This window comes from Benincasa hispida, chromosome 5 (assembly GCF_027475165.1).
Source record: "Benincasa hispida cultivar pf3 chromosome 5, pf3_genome.v1.1, whole genome shotgun sequence".
In the NCBI taxonomy this organism is placed as follows: Eukaryota; Viridiplantae; Streptophyta; class Magnoliopsida; order Cucurbitales; family Cucurbitaceae; genus Benincasa; species Benincasa hispida.
In genome coordinates this window covers 59,677,233-59,693,254 of record NC_143482.1, presented here as the reverse complement: position 1 = coordinate 59,693,254, position 16,022 = coordinate 59,677,233, and the positions used below count along the sequence as shown (strand labels likewise).

General features: G+C 35.1%; 1 protein-coding gene across 1 annotated transcript; it reads left to right on the top strand.

Moving 5' to 3' along the window:
* The first annotated feature begins 14,449 nt into the window (after nucleotides 1-14,449).
* Nucleotides 14,450-15,652, top strand: LOC120077401 (uncharacterized). Its single transcript, XM_039031284.2, has 3 exons — nucleotides 14,450-14,500; nucleotides 14,629-14,760; nucleotides 15,110-15,652. The coding sequence occupies exons 1-3, from the start codon at nucleotides 14,450-14,452 to the stop codon at nucleotides 15,650-15,652; spliced, it is 726 nt and encodes a 241-aa protein (XP_038887212.2).
* Nucleotides 15,653-16,022: the final 370 nt, after the last annotated feature.

Sequence of the window (16,022 nt, the reverse complement as noted above, 5' to 3'; positions counted from 1 at the left end):
TCCCTCCTATATCCATATACTACAGATCATTTTGGTTTTCACTCAAGACATGATCCGCTTGTTTGTCACCACATACATGCTTTAGTTACATACAAATAACCAGGGATTTTATGTTTATTGGTTTGTGGTAAAGCAAATAAAACATACAACTGAGCGAAATCAAGATGTGAAGTAAATATCATATATTATACAGCACAAGCATTCATACAAACAGTTTACAAACTACAGGACATGAGACTTTAGGGCATCAACCCCAACATATAAGAGGGCTAACGGTCAACCAGATATCTTCACCATCACGACAGTAATCAAGTAGTGATACCAAATCTGTTATGTGCATGACGTCCAATTAATCAGACAAAAGAAAGAAGAAAAGTATACATCCAAAATGTTTTAAATATTCATTTATATATACATTTGTTACCTGATTGTGCATCATTCTGTCAAATATTTTTGGTACACGAGCAACATATTTGTTAACTGTTCAAAGGCAGCTAATACACCACTCCATCTAAAGTTATAAAAAATACAATTAATTTATATTCTTACATAAAATGATAACGAAATAAATATATAAATGAAATTATACCTGACACTAAGTGGATGATGATCTGGGGCTTGTAACTGGACTTGAGGTGTTATAATTGGAAATCTATCATAAGCCCATACCTGTAGTAGTATCAGTGGCCCAGCTATTTTCAACGTTTGTGCATTGGTAGCCTGACAAAGTTCCCTATACAACCATGCAACACATACACCACCCCATGAATACATACCAACATGCTCGAAATCAGACATTAGTGGGAGGAACATGAGATGCACTAGAGTATTTGACTTTTCAGTGAATAAAAATCCTCTAATAAACTGCATAACGTATGCTCGTGCATACCTACGTACGCTGATATCATTGACATCGGAAGGTAATTCTGGAAACTGGGATGCCAACCAGGGGATACTCAATCTTGAGCCTTTCAGATCATCTGGTAGAACGCCTAAGAGCTCTTCAAAAACATTCTTCCAATCATTGTAGTGAACTTGTCAATGGTTGCCTGTCCACTCGTAACCCAAACTATATGGAAACATCATACAGCATGATTGTACATTCCCCACAAAGCAGGAGAAATGTGTGGGTTTCTAGTCTCCAACGCTCAACTAGAGCAGTAATGAGGTGCCAATCAAGCTGGATAAATCTGATTTGTACAACCCCAAGAAAACTTGTTTGTTCAACGTAGGGAATAATGTGGTGATCAAATGGGATGGTATGTTGTGTAGATGCCTCCCTTCTCCGACAACTCAAAACTACTGTAGAAGAACTATCTCATATCAATTGTGAATTATGCGTATTTTGTTGATATAATTGTACAGGATTAGAAGGACCAGACTCCATTACCTAAGAAGCTCAAATTACATTACATAATAAAATTCATCAAATAAAAAATATATAAAAAGTACATAAAAAAATGAGAGGCCCAAATGCAAACAAAATAATATATATATAAAGCAATCTTCATTTTTATAAACATATATATATATATATATTTCTAGGTTCAACCCAATAAATACATAATTATCCAATCATTAAAAAAAAAAAAGCCCAATAATAGGCAAACATAATCATCCAGAAAAATAGCCCAACAAAATCAGCCCAACAAAATCTAATTTCTAAGTTCAATATATATCCAAAAATAAATCATCGATCCATAAACTACACATTAAGTTCAGCCCAAATGCAAACAAAATGATATATATATATATATAAAGATTATACATTCAAATCTGGATCCATAAACTTTACATTTCCGAACTTCATCCTCATTTTTATAAACAAATACATATATTGAAAAAATTAAAGAAAAAATTTTACCTCAGTCAAAGAAAATCGAAGGAAGATGGACGGTTTAATGGAGAAGGAGGAAGACGGAGGAAGATCGAAGTTTTCTGACGATGTTTGGAAAATATTTGGACGGACGGTTAAATTCTCGAACATATTGGGAGGTTTCCGGACGATGTTTGGATGGAGGAAGACGGAGAAAGATCGACGAAGAAGGTTTCGGTTAGAGGAAGAAGAAGGGTAGTGCAGCAGTTTAATGGAGAAGGAAGTCGTGTACCCGGTACATGACTTAAGGTAATCGTGTACTAGGTACATGATTACCTCAGTCAATGCTGCATGACTGCCACATTGGCAGTTTGCGCGTACTAGATCAATAGGCACTTGTGTACCAAGTACACAATTTAGAGCTAATCGTGTACCGGGTACACAATTCAGGGGTATTCGTGTATCGGGTACACGATTAAAAAACCTACTTTTGTCAATCTTTTCAATCCTATCCTATTTTTGTTAATATATATTAAAAAAATTGGAAAATAAAATATATAGGAGGGTTTGTTTGGGTTAAAAAGTGAAAGAAAGAAAACGAGGAAAATTAATTCCTTCTCTCTCTCCCTCTTCGAATAAGTATCTCTACTACTTGTTTGCCTTCGAATAAGTATCTCTATTACTTAGACGGTATATTTTAGGCTGAATGAACTGATTACTCTAGATTGCTTGGACTGTTAGTCTTTGATTGATTGACTTGCATGATTTAATGTTGTTGACTAAATTGACCCTTTGACTAAAGATAACTAAGGATATACTGGAAATTTTACCCCTAAGATAAACGACTTGCATATTGAAGGATCTTTGATGAGGAGATCTATGAGCAGAAGCAATGGATCGTCTCAAATCCCATTTTTTATATAATTCAAAATTTTACAAAGAAACAATTAGATCATGCATTTAATTCAAACAATTACAACATGCTTAAAAAAGAAATTGCAGAAAATTAAATTTGGTTAGAAAAACCTTACCTTTTGAAGACTTTATTCAAAATGAAATCCCAAAACCGAAATAGGGCATGACCACAAGATGACCTCGGTATTCTCTAGTGAAAATTTAAGAATTTGTGGTGCTCTTGTGAATTTGGTGAGGGAAGGGAATTTGAGAGAGGATGATATGAAGGAGGATGAGATTTGTTTTTCTTTCATAGAACTGTTCTATGTATCCTTCCTTTTTCTTTTTGCAGGATGAAGAAGAAGAATGTGAGGAAACCTCAACCTCCCACCTGCGGTATGTGGAAAGAATTAAAGGGAAGGAAGTTATTTCTCTCCCTCTAATTTAATTTAAAAATAAAATAAAATAATTTAATTTTATTTAATTTTATCATAAACTTATATATATATATATATATAATCTGAAAATTATTTCAAATGGTAAAACTGTTAAAAATATTTACAAGATATAGTAAAATTTTCGAATTATCAATGATAGATGTTGATAGACACTGATAGACTTCTATAAGGATCTATCAATATCTGATAGAAGTCTATCAGTTGATAGTTCTAAAATCTTGTCATATTTTGTAAATATTTTAGTTTATTTTTCTATATTTAAAAACAATCCTATATAATAACTAATTTATTATACATATATACATAACTATATATTATATCATATATAACATATAACCTATAGATTTTATATGGCATCAAATACAATATAACTTATAGTTTCAATTCTCTCTCACAAATGACTTTTAATATAAATCACATTTACATTAAATTCAACTATATGAATCCAATTCATATAATTAACATTTGAATCAAATTCAAATATTTATTTCCTCTCATAAATACTTAATATAATCTATCAAATACATTATAGTAATTATATCATATATAATTAAATTAAATTAATGAACAATTCAAATTAATCCAAAAATTTATTCTCATTAAATCCGGTTGAGCTACCGAGTGGACCTTATGGACTTGTAGCTTGAAGCTTCAGTGGTACGTAAATAATTAATTAAACTCTTTAATTAAATTATTCATCATCTGTTAACTCGTAGTGTCACCAGGATAAGATATCAAGCCTTATTTATCTACTATAGACCATGTAGGTTATTACTTAAACATGATCCACCCGTATGTCTCTACATACATGGTTCAGCTACAAGATAACCTTGGATGTTCGTTTATTGGTTTGTGGTTAATTGAACTAATTTTGAAATAAAACATCACATATTTTATTACATAAATAAAATATTTGTACATTACAATTACAACTATGGGACCTTACGAGATTTAAGGCATCAACCCTAACACATATAACAAAGGAGTTATATGTAAATTGATGCATGCTAAGTTATAGGGTTATTGTTAGCATTTCATATCAAGCAGGTATATGACTATATATGTACACATTTATGATTGATCGTGTACCTTCGGGATACACACCTATGACTAATGTGTGTATTGGGGTTGATGCTCTAAAGTCTCGTATCATGTAGTTTGTAAATAGTTTGTACGAATGCTTGTATTGTATAATATATGATATTTACTTCACATCTTGTTTTTGCTCAGTTGCATGATTTATTTGCTTTACTACAAACCAATAAACATAAAATCCCTGGTTATTTGTATGTAACTTAAGCATGTATGTGGTGACAAGTGGATCATGTCTTTAGTGATAACCAAAATGGTCTGTATTATATGGATAAAGGAGGGAAACCTTATCCTGGTAACACTACGGATACGGCCCGCTTTGTAGAATGGTATTAAGTGTTTTGACTTGTCACAGATGGTCTGATCCTGATCATTTGTGTTGGGGACATGTAAGTAGGGTATCCTATACAAAGAGTTTGTATAAGACCTAACCACGAAGTGTTAATGTCTCGTTATATAACACCGTTCATGACAGAGACTTCACTTCACTAGGATGAGCACAGGTAACATGACTCAATCCTGAGTGAGTTGAGAACTTTTGCGATTGAAGGCGATCCTTTGATTTATATAGGTGTGATTGGCCAGGTCGCCTATTCAAACCTACCATTTTGACGATTCGTCTGATTGGGGAGCTGGGAACTTAGCTACACAAGATGGAATTCACTCCTTCCCCGAGGTAGGGGCAAGTCGATAGATAGCTTCTTTAAGGGCTGATTCCGGAGCTTGAACAATGTGGCGCCACACACCTTTTCTTGGCCCGAGAGGTGTTCACACTTAGTTGGCCTATGTTGTATTGTTCATAAGAGGAATCAGTGGTACTTAAGGAATGAGATGTAACTACAGAGGCAAAACGGTAAATTGGTCCAGCTGTACTTATGAGCATCTGTGAAGGGTCATCATACTCATGATTGGTTATATCTGATGGACACAGAATTATATCTGTGGTAAGAAGACTTTAGCTGTTGGTCTTTAGTGGAATGCCTAGCAGTTAACGGATGGTGGATCTCGTGGCTAAAGAGTTTGGTTAGCTATTCACGTACTGTTAGAGCTTTGAGCCACAAGTCCATTAGGTCCCTTGGGTAGCTTAGGTAAAGTCGAGAATCAGTATTTAGGTCAGTTTGAAATGTTCAAATTGACAAGAGGGAGTTCAATTATATATGATATAATTAAACCGGTTGATTATATATGATATAATTGACTAAATGTATGAAATACATCATTTTGGAGGAAAATAGATATAAATATGATTTATATCAAGTAGAGGAGAAATTACTATAGCAGATATGTGATATCAAACTATAGGGTAAGAATATTATATTATTATGTTTATTAATTATTAAATTGATTAATTTTATGATAATTGGCCTAAAATTTCTCTCGGACATGCGTTAGTGGGAGCAGTCGCATTTGATTATATTAACCAAAGAATAAAATGAAAATTTGTTTCATTTTTCAATGGTTCGGAAAATTGGTATAGATGTGGAAACGTAAACGATCGCATAGTTGAGAGCCTATATGATAGTCGCTCAACGCCTAAATGATCGCACACCTCGCACCTAAACGACCGCACACTAGTCCCTAAACAATCGCATAGTGTGCCGTGTTTTCTAAACGATCGCTTAGTAAAACCTACATGATCGTGTAGCTTTTTCTAAATGATAAACATTTAGCTATAAGATAGCTTCCTTTTCTCTTCCACTTGTTTATCGTCTACACGATTTGTTCTTCCTTCTCGAACCTCTACCAAACTCACCAAAGACCACACTTTGGATTCTCACTTCGAGAATACCAAGGGCTCCATTTTGGTGGTGTCGTCCCTAATGCGTTCACTTGTTCGTGATAATTCATGCTACTGTAGACGACTTGTTTGCTGGGCGATAGAGATCACGTAGAGGTCTTCTGCTGCGTTGTGTTCCAAAGCTTGTAGAGCGTCTTTAACTGGTATGAGAATCTTTCCCTTCATAATTTTATTGTTCGAAGCATGCCTTTAATTAGTGTAATTTTGCATAACTGTATGTTAGAATGTATATGTTGTATTTCGGTCACGGTGAAATCGGAAAGATCCGAGTGCGCTCATAGATGCTCTTCGTTAAGAGATCCTTCAGTGTACCCCTTTGGGACCAACTATAACAGATTTGTGTATCTTCAGGTTACACACTATGATTAATGCAAGTTCTTTTGGGATCATGTTTACGAATGATTTGTGTACCTTCTGGTTACACACTATGACTGATGCATGCTCCTCCAGATTCATGTGTACAACTGATTTGTGTACCTCTAGTATACACACTATGACTGATGCGTATTCCTTCGGGATCACATTTATGAGTAATAGGTGACCTTCAGGATAACTACGACTGATATGATATGGTTATACATCGATGCCTAGATAAACTAGCTAACAAGTAACCTATGTAGGAATTGGTGTCCTAAATTTCTTTGTAATCTCGTAGTTTGTAAATTTTGTATAAACATATTGTTGTTAATATAATAAGTGTTATTTTATCAGTATATACTCAATCCAATAAACTATTATCCGAGTTTATTTCATGTAATTTAAATAAGTATGTAGAGACATACAAGTGGATATTGTTTAAATATAACATGGATCTTGTTTAAATAATAACCTAAACTGTCTGTAGTAGATGGATAAGGTTGGGTACCTTATCTTGTTGACACTATAGATACGACTCACTTTGTAGGTGTTACAATTTTTGTAAAGTGCTACAAATGATCTGATCTTGATCATACATGTAGAGATATGTGAACGGGGGTATCCTATACAAAGAGTTTGTATAAGACCGGACCATGAAATGATTAGTCTCTTTATATAACGCTATTGACCTGAATCCTAAGTGAATTATGAACAAGCTCATGAAGGTGGTTTTTTGATTTGCATGGGTGGAAGTGGCCAGATTGCCAATTCAACAAACCTACCATTTTAGGGATTCGTCTGACTGGGGAGTTGGGAACACAGCTACGCAAGATAGAATTTACTCCTTCCTCAATGCAAGGAAAGTAGATAAATTGCTGCCTTAAGGGCTGGTTTCGAGGCTTGAACATAGTGGCCACACTCTTTCCTGGCCCGAGAGAGACTTGGTCATAGTTGGACTATGACTTATTGTTAATTAGAGAAATTAGTGGTACTTAAGGAGTTAGATGTAACTACGGTATTGTTGATGGGTTATATCCAATGAACACAGAAATTTATTTGTAGTGCGAAGAGTGCAAATGTCGATCTTTAGTGGAATGACCGAAAATTAACGGATATTGGGTAATTTAATTAAAGAGTTTAATTAATTATCCGAGTACTATTGGAGCATCAATTTACAGGTCCATAAGATCCTCTTTGTAGCTCAATAGGGATTTAATTGAGAATTAATTTTGGATTAAGTTGAAGTGTTCAAATTAATTGAGAAAATTAATTATATATGATATAATTAATTAAATTAATTATATATGAGATATAATTAATATAATGTATTTGATACATTATAATATAAGGTAATATGAGAAGAATTTGAATATGATTCAAATACTAATTATATGAATGAGATTCATGTGATTAAATTTAATATAAATATGATTTATATTGAATATCATAAATAAGTTGAGAGGAATTAAATATTTGAATATGATTCAAATATTAATTATATGAATGAGATTCATAAAAGTGCATTTAATATAAATGTGATTTATATTAAATGACATGCATTGTTGAGAGAAAATATATCTATAGGATATATTGTATTTGATACAATATGTAAATATAGATTATGTGTCATATGAGATATAACATATAGTTTATATACATATAATAAGGTTATTATTATATTTATAATTATTATTGATTTTATTTTATTAAATTAATATTAATTAATTGAAGGGAGGGAGCTACAACTTCCTTTCCCACTAGTTTCTCTTAGTCATATACGTGCGGTGAGTGAGAAAACATGAGTTGTTTTGAGATTCATCTTCTTCGTGGAAAACATTGAGAGAAAGAGCTCTCTAAAAAAAAAAAAAAAAACTCATAGAGAAGAAAAGTTCTTCTCCTCCCTCTCTTCTTGTCCATCTCCCTTCATTCTTCCAAGGATTCAAACAAAGCTCACAACTCTTACTTGAATCCTTTGTCCCAAGAGAATATAAAGGGTTCTTAAGTGGTGGTATCCTTTTTGAAGAAGGAGATCCGTTCGTGTTTTGTTCGAGGGATTCTTGAAGAATAGTTTTCAAAGGTAAGGATTTTTGAAACCCTATGTTTTCCTTTATTGTTGCTTGCTATAATTTATGTAAATGCATATCTTGTTCTTGATTTACTGTAAAACTTATATTCAATTAAAATTAGAAATTGGGACGATCTTTGCTTCTGCTCATAAGATACTCTCCTCAGTGAGTTTCATTCAAACTAGAAGGCCCAGTAGCGGGTCACTTACTAGTGAGGGACAAAAGGGACCCGTGATAGAGTCATACAATGACAATAGAAAATGCTTCCGCACAATTCATGTTTCATTTTTATTTATTTATTTAGATGTTTTATTTTTATTTTATTTGAGCTTGTTGACAGATGACATGTTTTATTATTTTGTTTGGAATTTTTTTTATCCCAACTAAATGTATTGATTGTTAAATTTATTATCAAATTAAAATTATAGTTTTAAATTGTTATCCGTGTTTTCTCTGATTTTACGTTATAACAGTCAAAATGTTTAAATGAAAATGTGTACTAGTGGTGATGAACCTTGTTTGAGTACTTGAGAGGTCAGATCGTTACAATTGGCATCAGAGCTTAAGTTCTAGGTTCTATAGACTGACTTATGATGCAAGTCTTGGTTTTGTGTCCCTCATGGCTAACTATGGATCCCTCGTCCTCGACGGATATGTTTATAGTTTAGGTGTTCTAAAAATAATATTTGTATGGCCTTGCATGTTTTCTCAAAGGATGGTATTAAACTATTTACTTTTATTGAGAAATTAATGGAAGTTAACTATGAATAATAGGAAATACCACCACTTCGAACTGCATGTAGGAATGATCGAGGAGGAAGGACGGATGGTATGAGAGGTGAACATAACCCACCCGTTAAGGTTGTTGCAAAAAATGAGGAACAAACATTGATACACCCACTTCCTGATGCACCTGTCACCCAGGCTGATCTTGCTACAATGTCGATGCAGTTAGAGGAAAGATTTAAGAAGATAGTGGATGAGGCATTAGCTCGACAAGAACCGTCTCAGGAGGTTCCTTCTCCTCAATACCCTACTCCACAGCATAATTTGCAAGATCTGTTCGTTGAGGCTAAGCATCTGAGGGATTTTCAGAAGTTTAATCCTCACATGTTTAATGGATCATTGAATGACTCTACCAAGGCAGAGTTGTGATTATTTTCCATAGAAACGATTATTCGATATATGAAGTGCCCGGATGGTCAGAAAGTACAGTGTGTGATTTTCTTGCTTACCGAAGGTGGCAGTCCACTAAAAGGATTATTTGTGCTAAAATTGGAGCAATAACCTAGAAGCAGTTCAAAAAATGGTTTTATCTAAAGTACTTCTACACTAGCCTATGGAATGCTAAAGAGAAAGGATTCTTAGATCTGAAGATGGGCCGGATGTCGGTCAAAGATTATGCTTAGGAGTTTGACAGGTTGTCTCGTTTTGCTCCAGAATTGGTTGCCACAGAGGTTAAGAAGGTCGAAAGGTTTGTCCAAGGCCTAAAAAATGACCTATGTGGTTTTTTGCAAGCCTTTAAGCCGACTACCTGGAGGGGAGGGAACACCCAAGACCTCAAGGGTCAAGACTCTCATTGAGATAGAAGAGAAAAGTAGAGCAAAAGGCTTCTGAGCCCCCACAGAAAAGCTCAGGAATGTTTGGAACATTATGACAATATTGACAGCAGAATCTTAAGATGGGAAGAGCTAGGAAGGATAAGCCTATATGTAGATCGTACTGGAAGTCCCATGTGGGTCATTGTTTAGTTGGAACGAGAGCATGTTTTAATTGCAAACAAAAGGGGCATATGGAAAACAGATACCCTGGTGTTCCTGCTGGAGGTGGTCAAAATCAGCTACAGAACACTCAGCACAATACAATCAGACAAGAAAAACAACACGGTTAAGTCTATCCCACCAACTGTCGAGAGGCCGAGCAGTTCAAAACAGTAGTGACAGGTACACTCTCAATCTTAGGACATTATGCCTAGGTATTATTTGACTCTAGATCATACCATTCTTTCATAACATCATTGTTTGTTGGGTTGTATATCCTAAAACTTGCAGTTTGTAAATATAAACATATTCAATTTACAATAAAGATGTTATTGAGGTTTATTCAATAAAGTTATTATTGGATATATGAATTGCTCATTTTGTTTTAGAAATAACCTAAATCCAATAAACTAAGATCCATGGCTATTACATGAGTACTTTGACTTTATGTGGAGAAATAAAAGTGGATCAAGTTCGAGTAGGTAGCCAAAATGGTCTTTAGTATATGGATAAGGTCGGGTACCTTATAAACTTGTCAAAGGTTTATAACAAAGAATTTGAAAATAGGATCTTAGAAACTTGTCATATGTGTAAATTATAAAAAGTGGGTGACACATTTGGAATAATATATTACTAAATTCCCACCTGTTGCAATTTTTTTGAGTTTTTCTTGGTAAGGTTTTAGGGAGATATTAACTTTATATATAATGAGCATCTGAGAGTAGTATTATAAATATTTGAATTATATACAGATATTAATAGATTACATTCATCTAAATATTATTTTCATTATCTTCTTTGTATCTTTATCTTTTCATATCATGTAAACTCTAGAAATAGTAGTTATTGAGATTTTTGAGATACATAATTGAATACAAAATATATTCTTTCTCTACTTTGACCGAATATAAAATATATTTATTCTTTACTTTCTTTTCTCCCCTTATTTTGTTCTTGTTTCCCTCGTTTTATAACATGAAGTTAGATAAACATGAAGTTCACTATGGTATCAAAATTCATATAGTCCAAAATAATAATAATAATAATAGTAATAATAATAATAGATATCCCAAATAGTAACAGTAATAATAATAATAAAAAAAGTAATTGTTTTAACGAAAAAACTGTTAGAAATATTTTCAAATATAGCAAAATGTCACGGTCTATCAATGATAGACATAGATAGACACCGATAAATAGTGATATTTTTCTATATTTATAAATAAATTGGCTCATCTTGCTATATGCAAAAACATTCCTAATAATAATAAATTATCACTTGAGAAACACACGTCTAAAAACTCTATTTATCTAAGACCTTGTTTTTCATTCCTTTGTTTCTTATTTCTTTTCTTTTTTTTTTTTTTGAATAAAGAAAAATAGAGTTGTCTTTACACTACAAGAAAATTGAGCTATTTCGACAATCTTTTATCGGAGGCTATAAAAAAACTTTGAGAAAGATATACATTTATTGAAGGTATTGGAAAAAGCTTTGAGAAATATGTACTTTATATTGAAGATTAATAAAAACTTTTGAAAAAGATATATGTTTATTGGAGGTTTTGAAAAAACCTTTGAGAAATATGTAGTTTTTATCGAAGGGTAACATAAACTTTTGAGAAAGACATACATTTATCGAAGGCTTTGATAAGTCATTTGAAAAATATGTACCTTTTATTGAAGGTTAATAAAAATCTTTGAGAAAAATATATATTTATTGAATGTATTGGAAAAACCGTTGAAAATAGAGTTATTAACCTAGGGGCATTTATGTAATTGTGTAGACCCCTAGGATTTCCTACTGTTTATTTATACAGTGTGTCCCTATGTATTCAGTGTATCATATTAAAATAATAAGAAAAGTCTCTATATCGTGATTTTTCTCCCTATACTAGGGTTTCCATGTAACTGTGTTGTCATTCTCTTCCCTTCTCTTTTATTTTTAACATGGTATCAGAGCTAGGCGACGAAACCCTAGCTGTTATGGAGAGAACCAACCATACTCATCTTCTGTTGATGGAACTTCGAGTTTTGACATGAAGACTACTATTCGAGCAGTCGTAAAGGAGTTTTTTCAAGTAGCCCTACCAGAGTTACTTTCTGCCGTCCAGCTGTAGTCGACAGAGAGCCGTCGTCGATGGAAGCCGCCGAACCAGACAGTAGCGCCGATCGGACTCTTCCGCGTTGAACCCAGACGAATCCTTGATGGATAGACAGATCCGGTCGTTTCAAGCCATGGGTCGCTGCCTTCCATACCGTCATAGTCCTCTGCGCCGTCACAGTCTTCCGCACCGATCGTTTGCACGCCGGCCTACCCTTCCGCGCCAGGCCCATTCGATCTACAAGGAGTCGTGCCGAACACGACTAATTCTTCCGCACCAAGTGTCTTTACATATGCCAGCGACCTCCTTCCATCCGATGACATCCTTCCAATCGATAGTGACTGCCCCATTTCTAGCCGCTTTTGGTTCGACCCATTACCCAGACGATGTGAGACAACGGTTGGCTTATTTGCAGGATTTCTTGTGGGAGAAAAATTAAATGGCTAGAATTATTTCTCTTAGTCCCAATCAATTCGAATGGCCTTGGAAGGGCGTCACAGATTTGGGTACTTGACGAGGGAGATTCCGAAGCCAGCACAAGGCGATCCATAAGAACGAATCTGGAAAGGAGAAGACTCGTTGTTACGCTCTATTCTGGTGAATAGTATGGAACCTCAAATAGGCAGACAATTATTATATGTTGCAACCGCCAAGGATATCTGGGAGGTTGCGTGAGATTTGTACTCAAAGAGACAGAATGCCTCTCGACTATATACATTTCACAAGTAGGTCCATGAATGAAAACAAGGATCCATGGATGTTATATCTTACTTTAAAAAATTATCAATGTTGTGGCAAGAGATAGACCTGTGTCGAGAGATTGTCTGGAACTGTGCACAAGACGGGGCTCAATACTTGAAAATTGAAGAGGCAGACCGTGTGTATGTGTTCTTGGCTGGATTAAATCCTAAATTCGATGGTGTCCATAGTCGAATATTGGGCCAACCTCTACTCCTTCACTCAGAAAAGTCTGCTCCGAAATACGACTGAAAGAGGATCGGTCATGTGCCATGAATAATCCCATTCCTACAACTGATGTAGTTGCCTTCATTGTAAAGTCGTCCAGTGCTGATGGCGATAAAAACCCCCCACCTGTGTGTAAACATTGTAAGAAGTCCTGGCACACAACAGGCGACGACAGTCTCATGAAAAATCTAATATCGGTCGTGCCCTAGTAAGTGACTTAGCAGATGAACATACTCAGAAGCAGTCTTCCGATGATAGTAAGAACAACTTGATTACTGTTGGGGTGAGTGCTATTGCACAATCAGGTAATTTCCCTTCATTTTTCCTTATTAGTATAAATGGTAAAAAACCATGGATGGTGGACTTAGAGGCCACAGATCATCTTACAAGTTCTTCAAAATTGTTTGTGTTGTATAACCCAAGTGCTGCAAATGAGTGTATTCACATTGCAGACGGGTCTTTTGCCCCTGTTGCAAGGAAAGGCCATATCTCCCCGTTTGACGGTTTAATTCTGGGTGATACTTTACATGTGCCTAAAATCTCTTATGATTTGTTGTCTGTCAGTAAAATTACAAGGGATTTGAAGTGTAAGGCAATTTTCTCACCTGATTCCATTTTGTTTCAGGATCTGAAATCGGGGATGACGATTGGCACTGCCCGGCACGATAGGGGACTCTACTTCCTTTCTGAAGAAGATTCCTCTAAAGATGATCATCAAACTGGGTTTATGTCGTTAAATTTTTTACGTTTCTAAAAATGACTTTATGTTGTGGCATTTCCGTTTAGGACATTCGAATTTTCAATATATGAAGTATTTGTTTCTACATTTATTTCGCAATGTTAATACTTCCTCTTTAAATTGTGATGTGTATTTGTGCCAAGCAAAGTCGTGTTTCTTTCCAATCTCAGCCTTACAAACCCTTAAGTCCTTTTACTCTTGTTCATAGTGATGTATGGGCTCCTTCACCGTTTACCACTTCCACTGGTAAATGGTGGTTTGTCATATTTATAGATGATCACACTCGCCTTACTGGGTCCTTCTCCTCATTGACAAATCTGAGGTATCATCTATTTTCTAACAATTTTATACAACTGTCGAGACTCAGTTCAAAACGAAGATTGGAATTTTACGAAGTGATAATGGGCGAGAATTCTTCAATGCCTTCTTCAGGTATTTTCTTTTCTCTAAGGGTATTATCCATCAGAGCTTGTGTGCTTACACTTCGTAACAAAATGGAGTAGCTGAGCGGAAAAATTGTCATCTCATAGAAGTAGCCAAGTCTCTTATGTTATCTGCCACTCTTTCATCATACCTGTAGGGGGATGTGGTTCTTACTGCTACCCATCTCATTAATCGGATGCCTTCTCGTATTCTTAATCTTCATACTCCTTTAGAACTGTTTAAAGAGTTCTTCTCAACCACTCGATTAATCTCCGATGTTCCTCTTCGGGTTTTTTGTTGTGTTGCCTTTGTTCACTCCCATGGTCCAAACCACACAAATTTACTCCTTGTGCTTAGAAGTGTGTCTTTTTTGGATATCCACTTCATCAACGTGGATATAAGTGCTATCACCCGTCATCTCGTAAATACTATGTCTCCATGGATGTCACCTTCCTCGAGGATCAGCCGTTCTTTCCTGTTAGTCTTCTTCAGGGGGAGAACATGAATGAAGAGACTAACTGGTCATCTTATGTTATTCCCTTAGAGTCAGCTCCCATTCATATCTAGTCTAAACCTAGTTTTGAGAATGATGATCTGGTTCTTCCTACCAACTACGTTTCTTGGAAAACTTACTGTAGGAAAATCTCAGGAATGAAGTAGTGTCACATGTCGAACCAGAACCACCGGCTCTAGTGCATGAGTCAGACCCACCATCAGATCCAAGTACGTACATTCCTGAAATTAATGATGTTGATTTGTGTATGGAGACTAATGAATGTAGGCAAGATAAGGGAGAAGAAAGTAGTAATACTGAAAGAATGGCAGAAGGGGAGACAATAGAGAATGAAATGATTCTTGCTAATGATGATGTGGAGGATACTACTGAAATCTCTGATACACAGACAGTCGATCATGGTGAGGAGCCTAGAAAGGTGAAGGAACGTGATGCATCGCTTGATCTTCCTATAGCTCTGAGGAAAGGCACTCGTTCATGTACTAAATACCCTATGCATAGTTACATGACGTATATTAATCTAGCAACCGAGTTCAAAGCATTCACTACCAGTTTGGACACTGAGATGGTTCCAAATGACATAAGTGTGGCAATGAAAAAACCAGAATGGCGGTCTACTATTATGGATGAAATGAGAGCTCTCGAGAAGAATGGAACTTGGGAATAGGTGGCTTTGCCTGAAGGGCACAAGACAGTTAGATGCAAATAGGTGTTTACAATAAAATACAAGTTAGATGGGACGATTGACCAGTACAAAGCTAGGCTTGTTGCAAGAGGCTTTACTCAGATCTATGGAGTAGATTACTTTGAAACTTTTTCTCCTGTGGCCAAACTTAACACTATTTGAGTGCTCTTGTCAGTTGTTGTAAATAAGGATTGGTTTCTACACCAACTTGATGTTAAAAATGCTTTTTTGAATAGGGAACTTGAAGAGGAAGTCTATATGAGTCCTCCTCCTGGGTTTGAGAGTCAATTAAAAAATAAGGTATGTAGATTGAAAAAGTCGTTATACTGATTGAAACAGTCTCCAAGGGCCT

What these genes read in the sequence shown, in the direction of transcription:
- LOC120077401 (XM_039031284.2), top strand. Translation starts at nt 14,450, where the DNA reads ATGGGCGAGAATTCTTCAATGCCTTCTTCAGGTATTTTCTTTTCTCTA. An exon ending in GTATTTTCTTTTCTCTAAGG is followed by an intron (nt 14,501 to 14,628) that starts GTATTATCCATC and finishes TCATACCTGTAG; the next exon opens with GGGGATGTGGTTCTTACTGC. An exon ending in TCTCCGATGTTCCTCTTCGG is followed by an intron (nt 14,761 to 15,109) that starts GTTTTTTGTTGT and finishes AACTTACTGTAG; the next exon opens with GAAAATCTCAGGAATGAAGT.